Raw genomic sequence first — 25,962 nt, forward strand, 5'->3', positions numbered from 1 at the left:
ATTTCTGTTGTTTAAGTCACTGACTTTGTGGTATTTTGTTAGGATACCCTCAGCAAACTAATGCAGTCATCAAAATCAAAAATTCCCACATTCCAAAGAAAAGACTATACCAACCCACAGAATAGGAAAAATATTTATGATATGTATATATCACACAGCCAAGTGTATATATGCTCTCATATATTGACAATGAAAGTTTAAAAAAAACCAGCTTTTAAAATGAACAAAAAAACTTAAACAGACTTTTCACAACAGATCTGTGAGCGGACAGTACAGGCATGGAACACCCTCACATCATTAGTCGTCACGTTACTACACTTGATCTTAGCCAAAAGGCCGAGAAGCAATAGCCGTCACGTTACAACCATGAGCAACCATTTCACACCTACCAAATGCAGTGAACACGTGGAGCAAATCAAAGTGTCACGTTGCTGATAGACTCTAAAATAGTACAAAGACTTTGGAGAATTATTGGGCAAGGGATTTTTTACTTTTATCTTTTTGATGTTAAGTATACATCTACCTTGTAATCCATGAATTCCAATTCTGGGTATTTACTTGAAAAAAATGAAAATATATGTTCACAAAAATAAATGTAAAAATGTTCCTAACAGCTCTAAAGTGGAATCGACCTACATGTTTATGAAGAAGCCTAGATAAATAGTGATATATTTTGAAATAGAATAGTATTCTGGAATAAAAGAATGAATGACTGACACGTACAACAATATGGACAAATCTCACAAACATTAATTTGGACAAATGAAGCATGATGCCAAATAGAATATACTATATACTTCCATTTACATGAAGTTCTACAGCAAGCAAATTCATCTTTGTTAGAAGAAATAAAAAGCCAGTTGCCTCTGCAGGGAGGAATAACATGTAACTGGAAGAGGGCACGAGATAATTTTGCAAGGTAATGAATTAGTTTATCTTTTAATTCATATGGCAACTATAGGGATAGATATCCACGTATACATGCTCTTGTCAAAACTCATGGAAAGGTCTGTCTCTCTTATGCATATTATATCTCAATCTAAAAGCAAGAGTGTCTGATGGTCCCTGTTAAGTGAGGTTCTCTCTGCACAGATCAGAGTGGGGATCCACACAGGACCAGTCTTAGCAGGTGTCGTGGGGGACAAGATGCCAAGGTACTGCTTGTTTGGTGACACCGTGAACACAGCATCTAGGATGGAAAGTCATGGCCTTCCTAACAAAGTGCACCTCAGCCCCACGGCCTACAGGTAGTCATTCAGTCATTCATTTATTCTGGCCTTCCTCTGTTCCTCCGTTCTTCCAGAACCAGAGTGCCTAGTAGCCATGGCATGGGGGTAGTGGAGGAAACCTGTGATTTTTCACTTATAATACATGACTTAGATTAGACATTATGTCAAATGATAAATATTGTTGAGCTTCAGCTATAAGATAGATTCTACTCTTAAGAAGTGTGTGGTCAAATGCAGGGATTGGCAGATTATAGCCAAAAGGCCAAATCCAATTTGCTGCTTGGTTTTGTAAATAAAGTTTTATTAAACATAGCCATACTCCTTTATTGACACATTATCTATGACTGCTTTCAAGCTATAACAGCAGAGCTGAGTAGTTGTTACAGCATTGCCTGTAAAGCCTAAAATATATACTGTCTGATCTTTTACAAAGGAAAGTTTGCTGACCCTTTTTGTCTAGTGGGAGAAGAAAGAAATATATTTTAAAAGCATGACAGCACAATGATAAAGTACAATGATAAAGATCTGCGCAAAACTATACTTATGGTTTCTTAACACCTTCCAAGACCCTATGATTCTATTTTAAGTTCTTTTACATATGTTAGTTCATTTACTGTTGCAACAACTCCATGAAGATGTATTATTCTTCTTTTCTACAAATGAGGGAAAAATCAGGCAAAAAAGCTTAATATCGTGCCTTAGTTCAAAAGCAACGAGGAAGGAAAAAGCCTGAATATGACGGGGGGGTAAGGTTGGGCTCAAACCACTTTTTTAACTACTTTGCTCTCACACCAAGGGAATTACAGTGTGTGTGATGGGGGCCTAGCCCTAAGCACCTGAGCCAGTGAGACAATTCTTTGTTGAAAAGGAGATTCCAGCTCAGTCTTCAACAAGGAGTTTCAGAGTGGGAATTAGCCCACGCTGGGGTACTGAGAGTGAAAAAAAAGCAGCACAGCACAGATGTCCAAAGTCCACAAAGCACCACAGCAGCTTAGCTTTATTGGAGTAAGACTCTGAGTCAGGACGAGGCGAGAGCTGCGCGTGGGCCCTGCTGCAGGACAAGGACTTGCCTGCTGGTGAGGAGGAGCCCGAGGAGTGTGACGCTGGAGGCAATGGCAGGGCCACGGTCCTGTTTAACCAAGGATGTCCGTTTTTTTTTTTTATTCTGTACAGTGCCCTGGAAAATCAAGGGTTTGAGATCATCGAGAGGGGTGAAATCGAAGTGAAAGGTAAAGGAAAAATGACCACGTACTTTCTGATCCAGAACCTGAAAGCCTCAGAGGACGAGATCATGGGCAGGCCGCCGCTGGGTCACCAGGGTAAGCTCGAGGGAGGAGTCCTGTCAATCGTGCCCAACATTTTTTTCACTAACAAATCCAGGTTTGTTTAGTGTGGTCCTTGGGTTGGCTGGGTCAGCGCGGGTGTCGCCCCCCACACCCATCTGCTGCCTCCTGTTCAGGAGATCTGAACTCCCTTCTCTTGCACCCCTGATGCTAAGCTGTTGCTTGAACTGGGCTGATGGACCCAAATAAAGGGTCCCTCATATTCGTTTTTAAGGCTCTACCCTGTCCACAAAAGGGATTGTTTTGGGTCCCATTCTCCTGATAAAGAAACTGAGAGAGAAAGAGCTAAATTAAAAACTGGAAGTGAAGACCAGGAGTGACCATCCTTTGAGTTTTTGGGCCCTGACCATGCCCACTGACATCACTCCATTCTCTTACCAGTATGCCCGCCCCCCCCCCCCCCAGAGTGCAGAGGATTGCTGGGGAGAGATAAACAAACATTTTTTTTTTTCCTTTTCTTTTCTGTTTTCAGAAATAGAAAAAGTAAAGGGGAAGGGTGCTTATGACACTCGATTGTGAGGGGAAAGCACAGCTGGAGGCCTTAGCAGCCGATAGAAGGTGTATCTAGCTCAAACCAGACACTGCTCTTGCCCATGCCCGCTGGAGGGGCTTTCCCAAACTTCCCAGCTTGGGAAACAGGATCTGGAACGTGGTATGGGTCAGAAGACTCTACCCCACTTTCACTTCTGTGCCGGACAAAACAAGAACAAAAAACAAACCACTGAGGATAGAATGAGTAAGGGTTGCTCCATTAAAGTCTCAACCTGGACCCTGAGAAAGAAGGGGAAGAAAGGGAGTGAAGAGGGGGGAGGGGATAGCCCCTCCCAGACCCGGAACATCTGTGCAGATTAGGAAAAGCATCCCTTTGGTGGGGCTCCCTGAGACACGCTTACTGCAGAGGACAGGCCCCCTTCTGCTGGTCCCCAGCCTGGTTAGCTCTGTCCTTTCAGAGGAACAGCAGGACCCCAGATGCCGAACTCAGAGAGGAGATTTCCGTCCTTTCTGGCTTCACTAGGTTTCCCAGGCTTTTGTCCCCATCACTCCAGGGGCTCATGCCGTGAGCCTCGACTGTCCTTGGGGGAAGGGGTGACTTTCTGTCCAGCCTCCCCTCCCATCTCCACCGGAGCACAGTGTCGGCTGTTCGAGCGGGAAGATGAAGGCCAGGACCTCCCAGGGATGCCCCCCTGCTGGCGGCTCTCCTCCCTAAGTGTCTAAGTGGCTTGAGAACAAGACCCCACTGACCTCTGGGTGCAGAGGAACTTTCTCCGACACAGCAAGACCAAATAAAAGAGGGGGAGAGAAACGCTACCTGCATGCCTGTGCTCTTCCCGAATTAACCTCTCCCATCAGGTCATCCCATGGGACACACTCTTCAGTGACTGGGGAGGCCTGGGAGGGAGACTGCCGTGAACTTCCAGTGACTCACCCCGCGCAGTGAGCAGTATGAGCCAGGGCTCCACCGCAGCCGCGCAGGGGGAGACGAGCCTGCCCTGCTTGCCTGCCCTCCCGTGCCTGCCCTCCTTGCCTGCCCTCCTGTGCCTGCCCTCCCGTGCGGTGGAGCTGAGAGCCACCCCCTCACCAGGTGGGAAGACAGGAGCGCAGGCCCTGGGGGGCTCTTCATCCTCTTTTCTCCTCCTTTGTTCTCAAAAGCAGGTGCATTTGCTGTTCTTCACTAGATGGCGAACACATTAAACGTATTACATGTCCAAGAGCACGCCAGCACTGACATTTAACAGTTGGAACCTCTGGTCCTTCACACTTGACACCCAAGGGGCAGCTGTGTTCATAGGCAAAAAGACAGACCCCTCCTCTCCTCATGCAGTCGGCTCACGCTTGGCCTCTCCCCTTTCCTGCCCCTCATGCTTTATTAATTAATTAATTTATTCATTCATTCATTCATTCATTCATTCATTTTTTGCAGAGGCCGGTGCTCAGGGAAGCCAAGGTAGCAAAGTCGTTGCCATCTTTAGGTACGCAGACAACCAGCAGCTGCGTCCCCCAAAGAAAGAGACAGCAGAAGGTGAGTGCAGCAGACAGGTGCATGGCACTGCTGGCTGTAAACAGGATCACTGGGCATAAGGCATGGCTCATGGGGGATAGAAAGAGCCAGAAGGGACATCATTTGTGAGTGTGGGCCCTCATCTTAGGGCTCATGAATGGTTGCCTCGCTGTCTTTTGAATACACTGTTGTTGTTGTTATTATTATTAACCTATCCACCTTCTTTCCCACTCCAAGAGTCCCCTTCAGTCTATAAGGGCCCTTTATGTCCTCCTCCCAAGGAAATTTCTAGTACCTAGAAAAACTCATTATTCCTCATGTGGCCACAAAATGAACTCGGGGCACCATGCCCTCCAAGGCAGGGGCTCCTTGCTCAGCAGTGCCCAGCTTCTCCCCTTCCCACCGGGTGGTGCCCTCGGGACACTGGTACAGTCAGTCACCCAATGTAGACTCACAACCCCCTCGCACACTTGCACACTTGTCCCTGAGGGCATTTGGGAAGGAAGGTTTCTCCCACCTCATGCCCATGCTTGAGACTCAGAAGTCCTCAGGAGCCATTCTCAGCACTGCCACAGCTGGGTTTGGGGTGCAGGGTCACAAAGGAGCATGAAGAACCAGGGCTGGGCGAATGAGTTGCTGTCGCAGCGGCAGCCACCCCCCCACCCCCCTCTGGCCTTGGGGGCCCCTCTCCCTTTGACAAACCCTCTGTTCAGTGACCCAGATAGAGCTGAATGTTCCAGGCAGTCATGTATGTGTCACAGAAGGCCGTGTTCCAGGGAGTTTTCAAAAGCTATCCCAGGACCCTGAGACAATGTCTCAAAACTAGTGTAAATCCATGTGAAGCGTTAGAACAATTTACTAATCCATATACATAAAGAGTTTGGCTTCATTATTCTTAGTATCTCCTGGCTGAGTGTCACTGAGCTACTGCTGTTGGGCACTGACCCAGCACCTGCAGAATCTGAGGATGAGGGAAACAAGAGTAGCTTGTTTGGGGGACAAGAGCAGCTTTAAACAGACTTTCTGCCATCACCGGGAGGCATTTTCCTTCCCACCCATACCCTCCCCCACGTTTCCGACAGGGTTCAAGCCCTGAACAGTCATCCCCTGCTACTACAAGCTCTCACTTTCACGGATTCAACAACATTCCTCGGGAAACTGCTGATGGTCTAGGAAGTCAGGGTCAAAGCCAGGCACCGTCCTGGGATCGCTCCATGCTAGAGTCATGGGGATGACGACCAAGGAAGTCTCCTTGCAGGTGCAGTACTTTAGCTGCATTGTACAAGAGGGGAAGGAGCCAGCCTGACAGAGAAGGGGTTTCCAGGCAGCGCTGTGCCCTGGACCTCAGGGAGAGGGGGCACTGCAGCTTGGCGGATGTGAAGGAGAGAAAGAAGGCCAGTGTATCTAGAGGGTGTGGAAGGGAATGGAGCCGTGGGTCAAAGCTGGATGTGAGCCTGGAACAACCTGGCCTTGGCTCACCTCTGCCCACACAGCGAATACGAGCAGGAGGTCTGGGGTGAAGTGGGGAGCTGTGAGGCTCTGAGGGAACATTCAAGGGGAAAAGGTCATTCAGAGTCCATCCAAAGTCCTCAAAGGTGCTCCATAAATAGCAGGGAAGGGAAAGTTGAAGAACTCCTTATGTTCCAAGAAGGTGAACAAATTCACTTTCAAAATTCTGTTATATGAGGTCCTACCAGGGAGAAACCAACAGGGCCAGGCAGGGCTGTGTGTCTTGTTTACAGGTGAGAGGCAAAAATTTACCAACTGGGCCTGGATACAGTACCTCTTCCAACTATGGCTTTGTTGTTCCAAAACCAACACCAACTGGAGAAGAATGGAGACCACCTCTGTTTGGGGTTGGGGCCTGGAAGGGTGGAGAGCATTTGTTGGGCAGCTGCTTTTATACATATTATCTCATGTGATGCAATAGTCTCTTGGCTATTCCTATAAAGAGGTAGAAACTTGAACTTCAGAAAGGTTTTATCTTTTATATGAGGTCTCACAACTAGCCAAGTGGAAGAAGTAGAACTTGATCTTCAGGCTTGTGTCCCGAGCCAGCCTGGCCCCGTGAGACCTCTTTGAGCAGCAGGCCAACATGATTTCATAGTTTCCCCAAGAGGTAGGCCACCACCCTGGACATCCTGGCCTCACAACGGCACCGGCATGTTTCCCTCAGGTCCTCTGGGCCTCATCTGAACAGATTTCTGACGACTGGGTGTGACTAGCAGGTGACACACTGTGAGTGAATGATGATCTGTGTGGTGTGAGCCAGAGGCCTAGAGAAATGAGGACACAACCGATTGGGCCTTTGGACCTCAGTCTAGGAACCCAAGTTTGACCTTCTGAATCAGAAATTGTTTTTGACAACTTGCCCAGGTAATTCAAGTTTGAATTCATCACTGACACACCTTTCTTAACTCTGATGGCCAATCACAGACATAAAATTTAGCCTTGATGAGTTTCTGTCATCTGCCCCCAAGGTCAGCTATGGTTCTAGATCGCTTGGGGTCTTCAGCTACATTGCTATGTCATTCTTACCTCTGAGGAAGGTGGAGGGTACCAAAGAGTCACTCTAGGACCCCCACTCTCATATCCACCTCAAAGCCATTCCACCTGCCCCCTATGTGGGCATCTTGGGGAATGTTCCCTTCAGAAGCCAAAGTCCACCAGGACTCTTTAGATCAGGCTGTTGTCTCCCTCAGAGACCTGCCTGTTTCCCAGTCTCCAGAAATTGAGAGGATATTCAAGGCTCACCTCATCGGGCATGTGTCCCATCTACCTCACTAGGTGGTCACTTGGTTGCCAACCTTGTGATTGCTCTTCTGGGATGTGCCTCCCTTTTGACTTGGCTCCTGATGGAGGGAGCAGGTGCTCCCCTGCCTCCTTCTCCTTTGCCCAGTGGTTCAGGAAAAATATGCCAGGACCTTGGCAGAGACCCCTCTCTGAGATGTGATGCTCACCCTCCCCCAGAACAATTTAAAGGGGGCCTCCCTGAATCTCTTCAAGACTCCTGTAAGTCAAGGGCAGGGGGCGAGAGGAAGCACTCTCTGGGATCCTGGCCTGTGGCACCCCGGATCTGGTTTGCATTTCAAAAATACACTTTTCTTGCACTCCACCGTGTGTCTGGGTGTTAGATGTGTCCATAGAGAGACTCAAAACCAGTGTATGTTGACTCAGATATTTAAGCAATCACCTTTCAGTATTGACTAAAGAATTGGCCTTTCAGCTTTCTCTGCTGGCAGGCTCTTCTGGCATCTTGTCAGATCCTGTTAATCTGTTTTTCAATTTCAACTTGCTTCAACTTGTCTCCTAACTGATTCTCCTGACAATTATAGTAATGGGTTCCAGGCTGACCTGCACACAGCACTTAGGCAAGTGGCCCAGGCTCCTTTCTGGAGGTGACCCCTCCTTATAAATCATGGTCTGAGGGTGTCCACTTGGTGGATCATGGCAGGTTAAGATAAGGACTTCTTACACCAACTCCTAGTCTTTCCTCTGGAGAATGTTAGTGGCCGAGGTCTCTCTACTGAACATGTATAGGGTTTAGCGTTGTGCCTGCGGTTTGTTGCTGAATTTCTCCACACTTGACTCACTCTTCCCAGTAGGAAGAACTTTCCCACCATCCACAGCCCTCAGTGGGTAACTCTTGGGTGGGTTTGTGGTCACTTAAGGTCCTTGCCCTCCACAAGAGTCTTGACAATACAAGCCCTTTTCCCAGGCTTGTCCAATGACTTGGGGGCCAGCTGGTTTGGAGCCAGGCTAAGGTGCAGGGGCCCCCATTCTTGGCCCTGAGGTCTTTATAAATGTGACTGTCAAACTTTCCTGACTCTTTCAACTTGGGGTTGATGAGTGGCATAGCTGTGTTGGAACTGGGCCTTTCTAGAAGTTGAGCTGTTAACCCAACATTATTCTATAGAAGGAGGTCTCAGAAGGTGTGAATGAATCTTTACAAATGAGGAACTTGCTAGCAGAGGAACATGTGACTTTCTGTGTTAGGCATCTAGAGACACTTGTCACACTTGGTCAGGATGCAGAATGAGACCTGGTCGGTGTGGGAAGGCAGCAGGTGACAGGGCAGCAGTCATCTGTGACTGACAATGCAGATGTCCAGGGCTCACCCCAGTGCTAACTTAGTAGGTCCAGAGGCAGCCTTCAGCTCTGGCCTGTCACCCATCTTCACTGGCCCCCTGAAGAGTGGCACATCTAGGGAAGCACCGTCATGGTGGAAAGAGCATTTGGTTGATATTATTAATAGGTTTCCCAGGCCTGCAGGCAGGCAATAAGCATCAGTGTCACTGGGCAAACCCCTTTCACTTCATTTTTCCCTGTTCCAAAGCAGGGGTAATAGGATACCTGTTTTACAGGGTGGCTTTGAGGAATATGAAAGATACTAACTACCCTCTGAAAACTGTGAAGAAACTGTGAAGTGCTGAAGACGGGTCAGGTTTTCCAAATAATCATTTAGGGACCCCGCTGTTGGGAATTCATTCACTTAGCAAATCGATGAACCTTCGTACAGAAAGGCAGACAGGCGCTCTGTAGCTCACTAATGCAATAATCCCTTCTTGTCACCCCACGTTATGACCTCCACGACCAAAGCCCTGTAACAGCCAACCAGGGACCCAAATTCCACCTCTATTCCCTCCAAACCTGATGTTGCTCCATCCAGCCTGCACTGCAGCCCTCTACCCCAGCTCACCTTTGACAACATGGTCCATGTAATGGTTGTTTTCCAAACAGGGGAAGATTCTTCTGCACTCTTTGCTTCACCCATTCCTAAGCTAGCTGAAATGAGTTTTGGGGCTGCTTGTAGTTATTTACTGGGCGGCACTGGTTTGCTTAGCTAAATATTTGCTTCTTGACTTACTTTATAGAGGGGATATTTAATTATTGTTGTTCTTATTATTACTGTTTAAAACCAGGAAGTGCACGTAAGCCTAAAGGAAGGACCAAAAGCACCTGTAGTTCTGTCACCCAGAGAGACTGCTTTTAGAATGTTGGTGCCTGTCTTCCCAGACTTGCAGTCATGAGGGTGTGTGCCTGGGACTGCCATGAACGCACTTGTCTTGTAACTTGGCAGGTCATGATTTCTTTCCTTTGAACATTTACACACATTTCCAAACAGAGGAAGGAAATGTTTAAAAGACAGAAAGTGCTTAATATGGAAGAATGGTTTCCCTGTGACTTATGCTGTTACATAAAAGCCACATTTATGTTTACCAAATGGAAACCCCAATCATCTTCTGCTTTTGCACATTTACAGCACATTTGTGATGACCCTGACATCCTGTCCTAAAGTTTGCTCTGAATTTTCCAAGAAAGACTAATCTACTTCAATTTAGGCTTGTTGTTTATATTATTTCAGGCATCTAGATTTCAGTAATCCATGGATTATGTACATTATACATCTCAATTAATCATGAAATCTAATGAAGCAGAAGGCTACATTTCCCAACTGTGCACTGTAATAAATATGGACTGGACCAAAATAATGGTGCTCATGGGCAGTCCTTGGCTGTGAGCAGTGGTCTTGTGGGAGCAAAAGATTGATAGATGAGAATTCATCTCAAGTAAACAAGGGAATTCTTCCACCATCTGTGCTGTGGGATTGGACTGAGGTAAAATGTCAAATAGTTATGTGTGTAGAAATTCCAAGAGAGTCTGAAGATTCTGTGCCAGTTGAGGCTTGTTTGATTTGTCAGGTGTCAGGGACTCTTATTGGTGGAATCCTGTCTCGTCTTGGCTTCCATATGCTGGCTCAGTTCTTCTACCAGCCCAGTCCTTGTGGAAAAGAAAAATCTTTTTCTCCCTGATGATCAGGGATTTTTTTTATTCAAGTACTGAAAAAGGAGGGAGGCAAATGAGTATCATGGAAGTGCCAAGGAAATGGGAGTAGAAACAGAGGGAGAAGGACCACAGTTAAAACTGAGAGAGGACATGAAAATGCCAGGTTAGAGGAGAGAAAAATGGGCCTGGGAGGCAAGAGAAGGAATCAACTCTGACAAACTAAGTTGAAAAGTTTTTGAGAAGTTAGAAGGAAGAAAAATATGAAGAAGTATTGAATGAAGGGGAAAATAAGGTCTATGAAACATTATTTCCTCATGTTTTCATCCTAAATTCTTGCTGGGAGGTGAGGCCAGAAGGCTGATTCTTAATCTTGGGCCTGCGGAGGCCCTGTGCTGTCTGGAGGCAGCGGCGCATTGTGAGTGGGTCCGAGTGCTAATAAAGGGGAAGCTTCCCCTTGCTTCTTATTTTAGCAAATCCAATCCTTTTCTTGCTCAGTTTTGATTTTTTTGGGGGGAGGTGAGGTAATCTCCACTTTTGGTACAATTATAAGGACACAAAACAAACAAGTTCTGTGACCATAATACCATTTTGCATTTTGTGGAGATTTTATCTTAGAGGATTGCACACATTTCTGTAAGTTGAGTGGGAAACGGATGTATGGCTTAGTAAATCTATATCTGGAGAAACTGAGGCACAGAGGGACATTAGAAAGGGGTGGTTCAGTTACCCTTTCTAGTGTGATGGGCAGTTATAGACCCAGGGGAAGATAGTCCTATCTTATCAATAGAAAAAAATGTAATCAACTCCTTTACCCTTTATTTGCTATGATACTTAAACAAAACTAATTTCAGACTTTTCAAACACACTGTCCTTATCATTTATTCTGCCTGTTTCCTTTTTTTGAAAAATTCAATTTCTTTAAAAATAATAGTGCTTACATCCTAAAGAAAAAACACTACTGTAAGGAACTCTGTAGTTTAAAATGAAAGGGATAAATGGTATTTAAAATAACAAAACTAGTAGAGAATTAGAAAAAAAAACCACCTCATTTCTGATAATTAAGAGTTTCCAACGAGCAGGACCATATTGCTGAGCATGAGTCAGTCTTGTGTGAGTGTGTATTTGTGTGTGCATGCACACGTGTACACACTCATGGGGGTAGCTGCTATGGTACTTAAATGAACCTGTAATTAATGACTTCACAGGGAGCCAATTCCAGTTTGCCCACTTTATAGAAATGCTACATCTAAGGGTTTAGGCACCCCAATGCCTCATCAGGTTAAGTCCACTGTGCACATGAGCTAGATTCCATATAGGTCATCACACAGAGTGGCCCTAATGCCATGATTCTAGATGTCCTAGGAACATCCCCCTTCTTTGCTCCAGGGAGTTCTCCCAAATCCTTACCTCATCCTGGTAATATCTAATCACATGGGAAACTGGGGACAGGTCTAGTAGCCAAGTGTTTCCACATCCATGTCAACACTTAGGTTCATTAGGGGCCAGCACATCAGCAAATGAGCTGGTCTCGATCTAATCATCTGTGCTGAAAACTGCTCATTGCTTTTAGTACATTAAAGCAAAGTTAATCATTGATCCAGGTTCAGGAAGAAGTCTGCAGTGCTAACAGCCCTCATGGTGAAAGAAGTCTTTCATTAATTAAATAACGGAAGACTGAGGGTAGAAACCCCTGTCATGTTTCCTGATTTCTCGAATGCTAGATGGACACAAGCCTCAAACCGCATGAGCCTCTCTGACCTTGCATGTCTCTGAAACAATGATTAATGTAAAGAAGAAGTGGGGATGATATATAACTCTAAATATCTTAGTTGCTGACATTTCCGGATGAGACTACAGGGAGAGCAGGGGATGGAGATAGTGACTTCCGTGCAGGCTTCTCATTGCTATCCTCTTGGTCCTGCTCCCTCTCTCCTCAAGATGGCTCACAGTGTGAGGGCCTTCTCTCTGGGCTTCTCCCACGCTTAAATATGAGAACCGGTGCCTCTGAATTTGTTCTCTGTGGGGGCGCTGTGTTCATTACTTTGTGTAACTATCTAATTTAATTATTATAACCACCCTGGGAAGTTGGTGTAATCATTATCTCCCCACTTTCCACATGAGACCACATGAGGCCCAGTGAGCTTAGCCATGAGCAGCGGCAGTGCTGGGTGGGACCTCCGCCTGTGTGAGGTGGATCCTCCAACTCCTGGGTTTTCATGGGGCCCACAGGTCTGAGGACTCTGGGCTCTTGTGTGAGTTATGCACCAGTAAAGATTTGGTAGGTGTTGGGCCTCCCCTGGTGGCGCAGTAGTTAAGCACTGGGCTGTCTCAGCTGCCTGCAGCCTCTGCAGTGCCGGTTTGATCCCCGGCCACTGGCAAGGGTCCCACATGGTGCCAACAGACCTCTCCTGCCGCGCCCACTGCTCCCCTCAGCAGTGTATTTCATTAGTCTGCCTGTTCTGTTCCCCGCTCTGTCTCTAGTGAATTCTCTCACCCTCCTGTGCTTCTGACTGTACCCAGTGCTTGTATAAATAAATAAATAAATCTAAAAAAAAAAAAAGATTTGGTAGGTGATTAGCAAGATGACACAAGATAGGACAAGAGAAATGATACAGCAATAAGGCAGAGGTCGGCATGGGCCTTTCGGTCTTCTCTGGGAAGTTGCTGTCCTGCATAGAAGCCAGCATAGGAAGCCCAGTGTCCACACTGTGTTCCCCAGGGCCCAGCTCAACCCCCCCCCTCACCTCAGAGACCAGTTCGAGCTTGACTGACTTGCTCACCCGACTCTTGTTTTAGCTCCTGAGGAGCCAACCCCCGAAGGAAGTGCAGTGGTAGGACAGGACTCCATGGAGGCAGCAGATGGACAATCATCTTCAGATCAGACAAAGACGCATCCCTTTCCTAGTGACTCTCTGCCTTCTGGTTTCTGTGCTTTGTTGTGACAAAGGAAGAATGAATCCCACAGCTTCATTTTTCTCCTGCTCTGCTTTCAACGGCAAAGAAAAGCAATGTTTTTTCATTTCTCAGCTCCAAACTTCCTCAACTGCATCCCTTCCAATCATTGTCCCTTTGAGAATAAAAGTCTAGAAATGAAACACAATCATGACAAGTTTGGAAAATGTGCTTTTACATTCTCAGTTCAAAGCCAATCCCTACACTTTGAGACTCTGGGCCTTATTTGCTCTCAGAGATGATAAGTCCGGCTGTGGGCCGCTTTCTGATTTCTTCTAACAGGAGTGAGTGGCTCTCGTGTGCTCGTCACTGGGGCCCCGCCGAATCTTTGCCTCTGAGCAAATGCCCCAGTGGCTGACTTCAGAGGACACCCTGACCTCAAAACTCGTCATGTGCAATGTCTCATTTTAAATGATGTGGGGAGAGAGGGAGGAGGAAAGAGACCCAGACCCCGCAGTTTATAAATCACCCCATAACACAGACTTGATATGAAAGGCACTCAGCCAGGGTTGTGAAAGGAAATAATTTTCATCCCGGCCCAGGGAATTACATGAAGCAATAGAACAAAAGCTGCATTCCCCAGAGATTTCTGAAAGTAAAATGGAGGGGGAAATGTGAAAATCACCCCAAGGGCAGAGTGAAGGACAATAGGGAAGCAAGCGGAGTGCAGCCAGACTCAGGGCCCTCGGCCTCTGCCTTCACAACACAGAAAGCTCCCCCACTGCTTCTCATCGCTGTCCTGGGAAATGTTCTTGCAGGCATGGGCTGGGGGTGGTGGGGAAGCAGAGGCGTGCTCATGGCTGTGCATCTGCATTTGGTAATGGTGAGAAAATTTTTTTTACTGAAAATCAGAAAGGAACACAAAATGTGATGCATCCTTGCTAGGACCTCACTTGTCACAAGAGACCATTAACTGTCTTTTAGCAATTCCCAGGTGGATGCAGGCAGACCCCGACTCTGTCCCTAGTCAATCAAAGCAGCAGGAAGGGAAGGAAAGGTGACAAGAGTTGCATTCCTTGCTAGACGGCAACTGTGCATGGATCTAGGAACAGGCAGGTATGGCCTGAAGGTCAGCAGAACAGAAGCCAGCTCCAATTAGAAAGCAGAGTGCAGAGTCAAGATCTGGGGGTTCTCGTCCAGACCCTACTGCTTGAGGTCTCAGCATCTCAATTTTACCAGCAATAAAACAGGGTGAGTGGCTGCGGCCCCACCTACCTCACAGGGTGTTTCGTGAGCATTCAGGGAAATACAAGAGCACAAGAGGGACAGCAATACTCACAATAACAGCTAGTAACATTTATTGGGCACTGCAGCACACCTCACCACAGGCACAGGTGAAGAGCAGAGGCAGGACTTGATGCTCAGAGTTATCGCAACGTCTAAAAAGCAGGATATCCTGGAGGAACAGAACCTGGAACCAGTAGAACCAAGTTTGAATCCCAGAGCTACCACACAACTGATGAGTTGTGTGAGTGTGGGAATGTTGCTTAACATCTCTGTGCCCCAGTGTCTCTGTTGTAAACTGGGGATAATCAGAGGAACTGCCTCATGGGTGTCATGAAGATTACGTAAAATATACACAAAACACTCGAAGAATTCCTAACACTTAGTAAGCCCTCTTTAAATCCTAGCATTTTTCATTTCTAAAAATGTCCTGATAAGTGGTCTTCCTGCCAAAGTGGAGCAAGGAAAGATGATCCAGACCACAATTTCCTGATCCTTTGCCTATGTGATTCCTTCAGACTCCTGTAGCCCAGTTGTGATAGCCCAACCCAGAACAATGGATGCTGTTAGGTGGTAGTTTGAGAAATAAGGCAGTTGTTTGGTGTTTTTGAAAGGAAAAAATGAGCCTGTAGTCTCGGCTCCCAGCTGGCAGCTTCCTTTGCCTTCCTGGCTGCAATAGAAAACACCAGTTAAATGTTCAGCTACAAGTATATTCTCAGCTATGCCTAAGACCCCCCAGACTTTGTGAAGCAGGTGCCCTCGCCCTGGCTGGAGATGGGCAGGATTTTATTCAATGCTCATTCTGATTGGGATAATCACTCCAGCTGCAAAAGACTGACTGTCCTGCATTTGGTACTCCCTTGGAGTCTACTATTTATTTTTTGGAGTAAACCCAGGTAGAGACAAACTTTAGACACCCAGAGAAAACTCGCCAGGCTGATGGCATGTTTTGTGAGCCTCTGGCCCTCCCAAGGGAGTGTTCCCTCTTCTGTGTGATTATCTGGCTTGGAGCCCTCGGGAACCCCAGTGCCACACTGGAGTGTGTGAACACCCACCAAGAGGGCAGATTAACTTGCGGGAGGCCTGCCTCCCTGCACACCTCTGAGAATGCAGTGCTCTGATACCAACATGGCTGGTCTGCTGATGTCCATCAGCAGATAACAGGCTTTTGTTTATGAGCAGTGGCTGCTTTGCTCAGCAGGGAAGAGTGACTCAGAACTAGACTGCCTGCTGAGTTCCCTCCCAGGCTTAGGAGTTTCGCAAGGAGAGGAGTCCTCCCCCACCTACAACCTTGAGGTTCATTTCATGGTAACCCTGTGTGGCTCCAGCCCCTCCGGCTCCCTCCACCCCAGGGCACCAGCCCAGGGGCACTGCAGACTCACCCCAGCAGATGGCTCTAGCTTCTGACCTGGTCCAGCAGGCCAAGGACTATCACAACCCCACTGGCCTCCAGCCCAAGGAGAGAAGCATTTTTATTGGTAAGAGCTTGACAACACTGTCCACCATCCTCGCCCCACCAGGGAACACAGTTTCTGCAGCCAGACCCTGCCCCGTCTCCCAACCTCTTACACACCAGGCCTCTGGGCCGCATTCGATCATGGAAGCAGAGTTCACAGACACGGGCGGAAGGGATAGTAACATGCCTCCTCTCTCCCTCCGCGTGGCTTTCTCCTTCATGGACATCTGAGCCTTGTTTTCGAACTCGCGGGCCTGGACGGGGCTGGTGTCTCACCCTCCCCTAGACCACGACTGGCTCATTCTTTGCAACAACCCCCACCCCCTCCTTTTCCACCCTTTCTTCTTTTCCAACTTTCCTTCAGCCCAAGTGGTGTGAGAGAGAAAGAAGGCAAACCATGCGCCTGGTGAGGAATGAGATCATTTCTCTCCCCTCTGAGCAGGCTTGCTGTCTGCTAGTCGGGGTTACTGGGAGAAAGTGGGAACGCTCGATTTCCACAGAGAGCCATCTGGCTCCACCAGACTCACGCTGATGCTAATCTGTTGGTTTCTTTTTCTTTATTCTTTTCTTTTTTCCTATTTTTTTGTTGCCGAGGAACACGTCATCTGCAGCTGTAAACTCAGACCTGGTCCATCTGAAGGCGGGTGCACGTATTTATTCCGGCATTGTGCCCCCCTCACCCCTACCCCCTTGTAGGTGTCAGGACATCATTGTTATCACTGGTGGTTCTATGTAGTTGTGATGTCAGGGCTGTACTTTCAAATGGAAATCAGGCAATTATGCTCCACATGGAGAACTCTGACAGATGCGGAGGTTTTACACCACTGGCCGTGTCTTGAGGACAAAGGCGGCCAGTGCTCCCGGGGGGATGGTTAAATAAATAGAATATGTTTCAAGAGCACAGAAAAATCCAGGAATAATTAACTACATGATGAGAGTTCATAGATCCTCTGGCTGCTTAACGTCAAAAATGTGATAATGATATGTCAACGAAGTGCTTAACTCATCCTTGTCAAGGCGGCACTAGAAAACGATCACAATGTGCATTCAAACAGAGGCGAAGCTGCTCCACGCATCTGTTTTCCAGTTTCCAAATGCAAAGCATCAGAGCATTTTCACTTGTTTTGCGTCCCCTGCACAGTGGGCTCCATTTGGCTTAAGGAGAAGAAGGGCTGGGTGTAGCCCAGTGTCTACCTGAAGCAGCAGCTCCCAGTCCACATTCAGTGTGAACTAGATCCACAGGCACGAGGGTGGCAAACTTGGGTGACAGCATCACCATGGCTGCCACAAGCCAGGTTACTTAAGTACCAAGTGTTGGCCATGCGCGCCAGTCCTGTAAGGGTCAGGAAGGTGCTGTTGGCCACAGTTCATGGATGGGGAAGTCAGTGGAAGGACCAGGTTTCTGCCCCGACTGTCACTGGTCTTAGCTCTCAGCTCCTGGGCTGCACCTTCTCTATGTTATGACAGAAATTAGAAGGGAAGATACATACTCGCTCATGAACTTTCCATAAAATTCTGTATGTCAAACACATATAGTTGGAGTGAACTAAACAGGAGAAACCTATATTAAAAAAAAGAAAAAGTGAGAGCTTTATTTCTCCCCTAAAATATCTAGCTTTAAATAAATGGTTAATTTGAAACGAACCATAGTACATTTGAAACATGTAGTAAGAGTCATCACTCATTGGATCCCTAGGCATAGCCTGGCTTATATTACTTAAACAAAGTGCCCCAAATCCTGGCCACCACTCTCTCTTGTCACAGAGGGAACAAGTCAGTGAGAGCCTTGCTTGTATGTGGTTTTGGTCTTCAGCACCCCCAGAATGTCCCCAGCTTGCAGCTGCCCCGGACTACACTAAAGCTGAAGCTGATTAGAACTGGGAAAAAAAGAAAATATTTTATCTCTCAGAAAGGTTTTGAAGTATATGACAAAAAATAGAAGACAGGTTTACACAGGAATTTTACTGGTTTTTCAGACCCACCAGTGCCATTTTGAAAGCCCAGGAGGCCCCTTGGTTAAGAGAACACATGAATCCAAGAAAACCAGTTTTCAAGAGAGACAAAATATCAACTTGCTGGTGACTGATAAATAGCAGTCACGGCACAGACCTCGGTCAGGACTTGTTTTACCTTATCCAAGGGCAGAAACACATTTAAGGAGATTCAAAGTCTTTGAGACCTTTAGCTTTGTTTAATGTTGGGGAAAAATCAAATTTCTGCTTACACAAAAGTTGGCTTTATTTTTTTTCATCTCTAGCGAACATATTTATTTGAAAATATTAAAGCGCCCCCCCCCCCCATCACCGGTGGCACAGGCAGCTGAGTGCAGCGCTGTGAAGCTGTCCGCAGCCTCTGCAGCGTGGATTCGATCCCAGTCAGCCGGCAAGAATCCTACATGGCGAAGCAGACCTCTCCTGTCTCGCCTGCTGCTCCCCTCAGCAGTATATTTCAGTCTGCCTGTTCTATTCCCTGCTCTGTCTCTGGTGAATCCTCTCACCCTTCTGCACATCTGGCCTGTACCCCAGTTCTTGTATTCATGAATAAATAAATCTTGAAAAAAAAAAGAAAATAGTAAAGCAACAAGCTTGCATTGTCGTTAAATTGTTCTCTTCACTGAAGATTGTCATTAACAAGAATTGAAAACTTCTGCTCAAAAGAGGCAGAAGTCATAGTCACTCAAGATGGCTCATTCAGAAGCTAAAAAAAAAAAAAAAAACCAACAGAAATATCACCCCATGGGCCAGCTTATGTGAGGTCTTGGGAGCAGCCAAACCAAAGAACCCACCATCACAGCAAGGCCTTCTCCAACAGTGACTGAGTTCTAATGGCCACAGAGGAGAAGTTGGAGTGATGAAAATGGGAAAACCAATGAAAAATCAGGAATTAAAAAATTTAAAAACCAAGAACTAAAATGGATGTTAACACAGCTTCAAACCACGTCATTGCTAAAGTCATTCAATTGGTTGATATCCATGATTAGTTAGTAGCATAAAATACTTTCTGCAAAGAAATTTGTTTATCTTCATTATAAATAATTACCCATAAAATTTATTTTAATTGGTTTACAGAGAATCTATATATACTTGACTGGATTCAACAAGTGCTGTTAAAAAAGAACAAGATGCCAAAATTGCAGATTATGACTAAAGAAATTCTGAGCTTTCTACTAATTTGCCTGTGATTGTTAAACATCAGAAACCTACACACACAATCATTTGCCATATTAACTTCCCAAATATATAAAAGCATTTAGAAAACTATGGAAATGCTTTTTGATCAACTTCTCTTAAGATGAATTTTTTTTTAAAACGTGTCTGATAAAAGAGGAATGGATTTTGCTTTTTTCTTTGCATTTTTAACATTTATTATAATGATATGTGATTGTGAGTTTTTAAAGTGATTGAGTGACCAAATCAAATTTGATTTTGACTCAGTTTTTCAAAAAACGTGTGCATACATACATATCTTATATATGTATGTATATCACCATCTCACCTAAGTATCTTAAGTCAAGTAAACTGCTGTCTGAAAAATCAGTAGGGGTGCAACAGTGCAGGAAAACTTTCCGTTAATCATTCCAATAACAACATATCAAACTTCTTTATACCTGATCATGGCTAATGTGAACTTTGGAAAACCAGGGCATTAATCAGCAAAAGCAAGTGAGACAGGGGCAGACTATATAAAAAACACATGTAGGGTTTTTTCAGATTACACCCTTCATGCCCTTGAGAAAATTTTTTCATACTGAGCCACAGTTACTCATGGCCATGAGTCACAGTCCTCAGATGCTTTGGGGTGGGGAAATGGTTGAAAGTCACTGATTTAGATGAAAATGTTAATGGTGGTCATCTTTAGGAGCTAGAATTATGGGTGCCTTTATTTTTCTTCTTCATGCTTTTCTGCATTTTCCAAATAACAATGTAATGGGTTGCCAGCATGATGCTTAAATGAGTGGGCACTGAAACCAAATCACCAGACTTGGGAGCTGGCTCTGCTGCTCACTGATTTGTGCAAATCACTTTCCTCCTTTGGACTCTCAAATTCTCTCTGTAGAATGAAAATGAAGATAGTGCTCCTCAAGACATGATGATGATTAGTGAGATAATTCACCCTTGCAAAGCATACAGTGCTTTGCACATGTAACTGTGCAATAAATGTTAACTGTTTAAGAGAAAGACTCTTGTACAGTCCACACCCATACGGTTTCTTACAGAAATTAAAAAAGTGGAAACCCTAAGTCTCATTAATGAAGTCAACATAATTTTTCAGGACATGTTGCCTGATCACCTGGTATAAGTGAGGTGGGGTGTGTGTGTGTGGGGGGCCCAGTTCCTTCTTTGCCACCTTCCATGTGGTTTTCTTTCATAACACTCACTGCAACCTGAAATTAGCTTGTTTGTTTATGTACTGGAATCAGCTACCAGGGTTGATTTTAATTCACCAATGGTTTAACAAATGACCCACTGGGCTTCTGAATATTTAACAACTGGCTCCATGAGCCAGTACATGGCTAGCAAATTTACTTTGATGATTTCAACATTTTAAATGATAGTGTGGGTTTTATCATGAAGAAAAATAACCCCCCTCTCCAAATCCTTGGGCCAGCACAAACATGGCAATTAATTTATAGATAATATTAAAAGGGAGCCATTGACTATAACTAAATGTGACCACATTCTGGGTAGGTTTTAATTACTGTGATGATAAAATGTAAGAGTCCTTGGAAACCAATGGGATTGTAAAAATAGTACCCATCATTAACTTCTCCAAATAGCTCCATCACCCTGAGGAAAAAAGCAAGGTTGAGCATCTGTGGATTTCTTTAAGAGCCCTATATTGTCTTTTTCAATTCATTTCAAAAGTCAAAATACTATTTAAAGGCATATATTAAGGTATCTTTCTCTCTATGCCTAGTTGCCTATTGTTCTCATTCTTGATAATTACTTTTTTATTGATTTCTTATTTATAGGTTCTTTGTGACCAATGAAGCAAACACACATAGGTGTTTGTATGCCCCACTCCTGTCTTACACAAAAGATGACATTTTTGTACTGTTCTGCACTTTCTTCACCTAACAATGAAATCTGATGCTGCTTCTCAGTACAGACAGTGCCCTCATTGGTTTTCACAACTGCATGTTTTCAGTATATACACATTAAAAATGACCTCAAATTCCTTGCTCCTCTTTGCATTCTAGTTCCCTCACCTTGAGCATGCGCTGACCTTTGCCACTTGTTTGAGCCACAGAATATAGTGCAAGTGAGGCGCTCTCTGCAGGTCAGGAGTGAGGTGGCTGGCTGCTCCCACCTCCTGCCACTTGGGAGATTCCCCTTGGGGAGAGGCTTGGAGAGACGTGACTAACCCAAGCATAGAGAGGCCACGAGCAGACACGCAGCTAATCCTCAAGTTACTTCAGCTGTGCCCGCCATGCACCAGCCACAACTTTGTCCCAGGTGAGTGTTCAGGTGTGTCAGCCCAGCAAACACCTGACGGCAATTACACGAGAATTCCGGCAATTACACGAGAATTCCTAGGTGAGAACTGCCCAGCGGAGCCCCGCCAACCCACAGACCAGCAGGAGGGGGCAACATGTTCTTCTATGGCTATGTTTTGAGGTCCTTTGTTCCCTAGCAATTGAGAACCTGAACACATATGTATGCAGATGCATATGCCTTACTGAAGTTTCCCTTAAAAACATTCAGGTTGTTTCCAATCTATTGGCTTCAATCTTCAATGAAATGATGTAATGAATTTCACCCATTGTTTTGTACAATTGCATGTATATAAGTTTCCAGAGCTGGAATTAGTCAAAGGATAAATGCATTTGCAATTTGGTATATTCCCTCATTTAAAAAGCCCATTTCCTTGCTCATATTTTCCTACTGGCTTGTTATTTTACTTCTCAGTTTCTAGAAAATTAGTTAGTTGGGCTATGAGGGACAAATATTTTCCCCCAGTATCATAAACTTTGTTCTTGTTGATTTTTTCCATTTCCCCCCAGGATCTTAAGCTTTGTTTGTGTTGATTTTTGCCATTTAGGATACTTCTAAGTTTTAAAAATTTTACATTACCAGGTTTTTGTAGCAATATAATGCTTTTTGTGTCCTTTTAATAAACTTTTCCTATACCCATTTCATTTTGTTTCGTTTTTCTCATTTTTGATCTTTTGAGTTCCTTACTGTGCTTTTATTAGTCTCTATTTTCTCTTCATCTACCTTTTTTTTTTTTTTAAGATTTCTTTTTTTTATTTATGCATACAAGAGCTGGGGTACAGGCCAGAGGTGCGGAGCCGGGATGGGAGGATTCACCAGACAGAGTGGGGAGCAGAACAGGCAGATGTACTGAAATACACTGCTGAGGGGAGCAGCGGGCGAGTCAGGAGAGGTCTGCTGTGCCATGTGGGTAGTTCCCTGGCTGGGGATCAAACTTGTGCTGCAGTGGCTGCTGATAGCCTCACAGTGCTGAGACATAACCCCTTGCGCCACCAGGGAGGCCCCCATTTACCTTTCTTTGTTTTGTTTCTCCCATTTCTATCCTGAATTTCACCAGTTCATTATTTTCATCTCTCTTTGGTAACATCTTACCTGCCAGTTACTTTTCCTGATATTTTTCACTCAAATCTTTCATTTTATTTTTTATTTTATTTTTTTCTCTCTCTTCCTATCTCCCACACCCCCTACCCTAACTCCAGAACTAACTAACTTGAGAATTACTAGAAAAGATAAATAATTCCAGTATTTATACAGCCATAGAAGAGAGGTCTGGTAAATATGGTACAATAATAGAAATAAGTTGCATTGTTTTCTTTCTTTCTTTCTCTCTCTCTCCCTCGCTCTCTCACGCTCTCTCTCCCTTTTCCTCCCTCCCTACCTCCCTCCTTTCTCCTTCCCTTCCTTCCTTTCCTTCCTTCCTTCCTTCCTTCCTTCCTTCCTTCCTTCCTTCCTTCCTTCCTTCCTTCCTTCCTTCCTTCCTCCCTTCCTCCTTCCTTCCTTCCTTCCTTCCTTCCTTCCTTCCTTCCTTCCTTCCTTCCTTCCTTCCTTCCTTCTTTCTATCTTTCTTTTTCTCACCTTTAGGGAAGGTGAGTTTTTCTGGGGCCAAACAACTTGCAGGATCCCATCCCAGCCTAGTAGGAATTTCCCTTCTGAAGCAGAGTTATGTGCATGAGTTGTAGCCACACACTCCTCAGTCAACAAAGAGGGCCACTTATGGGGTTTTCTAAAAGGCTCTCTTCTCTCCTGCTGCTTGCAGGGAGGATGTTCCCTGTAATATGTGATTTTTTTTTTTTTTAATCATGTCACCTCTCTACTTTTCACAACTAACTTAGGTTCAGGAGAGTGCTTGTTGCCCTTAACTGTCCCTTTGTTGTAAATATGAGACTGAGTCTGTTCCTCACCTCATCTCTAATCTTTTACAAATATATTTTATTGACTCATTTTGATTGCTAAGTCATGGGCTCTTCTTTCTTCCTTCTCTATGGTCTCCTGCTTTTTTGTAGCCCTTCCATCTGTTTCACTGTTCTGTTTTTACTCCCACCTCTCACCATTTATTTGGGTCTTTAGGACTGCTACCAGCAGACTCACACCCAGGCAACCTTGAATTGTCTTTTCCAGCCTCTGGGGGTGGGGAGGGCTTATATGCCCAGAGAAAGGGCCCATGAGCACAGCGCAATGCAAATTAGGCTTCAAGTCAGTCAAGTTCCAATTGGTGTGACAGTATGCAAATTAGCCAAGTTAGTCCAGCAGTGATTGGTCCAAACTCAATCTTCAATCTCAGTCCATCTGTGGTGACCAGGCTTTTTGTTTGTTTTTGAAGTTTTATAAAAATACACTTTAACATAAATCTCTCTAACCCTGTAGTTTTCTAGCACCATTTGTATGTGCACTCAGGCACCTGATTGTATTGTTTCAGCTTCTTGGGGTCCTGAAGTAGATAGAGAAATGACTTGTAGAGAGAAATGAGCACATGCCTGGCCCTGTGCTGGGAGCGTCACATACCTCAGTATTTCTGGGAGCAGGTGATGTTACAGTGCCAGTCAGTCCTAGGAGCAAGGTTCTAGGCGGGTATACTCACTCCCCAAGCAGCTGTCATAGGTGTGTAGGCCTGGCCTGCTGAAAAGCACGATGGTTAATGTTTCCAGTCACCAGGGTCCTCTTCTCCTGTGCCTACCTCCTCATCTCCATGGCAATATTGAAAAGCCAGTCCTTTTGATATCATATTGACTTAGTTTCTAATCATGACTACAACCAAAATAACTGAATCTGCTATCAGTCCCCGGATGACCAAATCCAGGTCCTGTTAAGGTAACTACATTTTGCCCGTCAGGCTAGTGCTCTGGAAACTACACTCCAAATAAGCGGGTGTTCATTACTAACATTTTAATGAAAGAATTTCAGGCAAACTATCCATTTAAAAACTAGATCAAGTAGACACCTATGAAGACCCAAAGTGTCTCTTGCCCAGCTCACTTACTTTAAACATGACAAAACAAATATGGTTTCATTGGTTCTTTTGTTCACATTTTTAAAATTGGATACAGTATTTTGACCACTCTTCATTGCTCACTAATGAAGTCAATGCAAATAATCTTCATATTTGTTTTTTAAAAGGTCAAAAATCCATTACCTAAAAATACATTTGCTTAAAATTTTAAAAAAATTGCTTAAAATCTAAAAAAAAAAAGTGTTTTTTACCTTATGAACTCCCTTGGCCTTATAAACCTGTCAACAGAGCAAACTGGGGACCAGCTTCCAGCAGCCATAAACCCTACAGCCCTTTTTACAAGTATTTTTATTTTGGAAATGTAAACACTTGTGTTGAAAAGCATTTACCTGCAAGATGAATGAGCAGCAAAATGATTAGTGCTCATTTAGCGATGAGTTGCTCCAGTCAGCTTGTTAACAATGGAAAGTTGACTTGGTTGACTTTGAAAACAGATGCTTTTCACGTCTGGATTAAAGAAGTCTCCTGACTTCTCTCGCCTGCCTGGGCCTGCTCAACCCCAGGGTCCCTAGACAGGCTCTGTCCTCACAGGCCTGTCAGCTAGACTTGATGGTGTCTCCATGGAGCAAAGGTTCTAAACACAACTTTTAGGCCATAGCACCTTGCAGAGAAAAAAGTGAAATGACAGTCCTAAGAGATTCTCCACTTCCAGAAGAGCTGAGACTGTCCCCTGAATTCTTATTGCTTCTCATTCTGAGGAAAGGGTTGGTGGGGCACACAGTAGGTGCCAGAGCTGCCATTAATTTCCTTTTCCTTGGCCTTGCCTCAGGCCACACAGGCCTAATTCCACTCATTCCAGTTCAGGCTCACCTTCTCCATGGAGTCTGTAGTCCACACCTGACAACCCTGAACTCTTTTTATGATTCTTCTATTCTGTTTGAGAATCTACAGTTCCATCCACTTGATGCCAAACTCAACTGCCTGACTTTTAAGACCTGGATAAACTTACCTCACCCAATTTATTACCCACTGCTCCCGGCTTCCCTGAACAGCTACCCTGGGTGCTACAAAGGAAAGATGAATCACAGCTCTGCCAATTAACAGCTGGTGCATCTCAGAGTCTGCTGCCTTCCCCAAAGGAGAGTGAGAAAATGGCAAATGGATGTGTTGACATTTACTAAAGGATAGCATTTCCGTAAGACAATAACATGACCATACTCATCACCAAACAGTCAAAATAGAACCAACTTGCTTCAGCTTATAAAGTGAAGCAGATGGGATGGGGAGTGGGGACATTGGGTGGTGGAAGACTGCAGGTGATTGTTAAAAAAAATGTAGTGACCCACTCTGAAATCGCCCTGGTATTTACGGCTTTGAGTTCTAGTTCTAATTGTTCCTTTCTGCTTGTGCCCCTGAGACAGAAGGTGTTATTTCTTCCTCTCCCCTCCCCCACCATAGGGATTTTTCCTTGTAACTAAGATGTTTCAGAAATGTGTTTTAAATTTTCCAGATGGGTGGTGTTTCTGCAGT

The 25,962-nt window shown here is 45.1% G+C and overlaps 1 protein-coding gene and 1 pseudogene across 1 annotated transcript in view; one reads left to right on the top strand and one right to left on the bottom strand.

Moving 5' to 3' along the window:
• LOC119259767 (guanylate cyclase soluble subunit beta-2-like) overlaps nt 1-13,447 on the top strand; it is a 31,717-nt gene extending 18,270 nt beyond the window's left edge. The window contains exons 10-13 of the mRNA XM_037528751.1: nt 1,093-1,247; nt 2,403-2,548; nt 4,494-4,592; nt 13,155-13,447. Coding sequence (XP_037384648.1) covers nt 1,093-1,247; nt 2,403-2,548; nt 4,494-4,592; nt 13,155-13,300 — 546 coding nt within the window. The 3' untranslated portion in view covers nt 13,301-13,447. The remainder of the gene's footprint in view (nt 1-1,092; nt 1,248-2,402; nt 2,549-4,493; nt 4,593-13,154) is intronic.
• Nucleotides 139-348, bottom strand: LOC119260069 (U2 spliceosomal RNA; annotated as a pseudogene).
• Nucleotides 13,448-25,962: the final 12,515 nt, after the last annotated feature.

The sequence above is a fragment of the Talpa occidentalis genome, unplaced genomic scaffold (genome assembly GCF_014898055.3).
Source record: "Talpa occidentalis isolate TD23 unplaced genomic scaffold, MPIMG_talOcc4v2.1 talOcc4.5, whole genome shotgun sequence".
Lineage (NCBI taxonomy): Eukaryota > Metazoa > Chordata > Mammalia > Eulipotyphla > Talpidae > Talpa > Talpa occidentalis.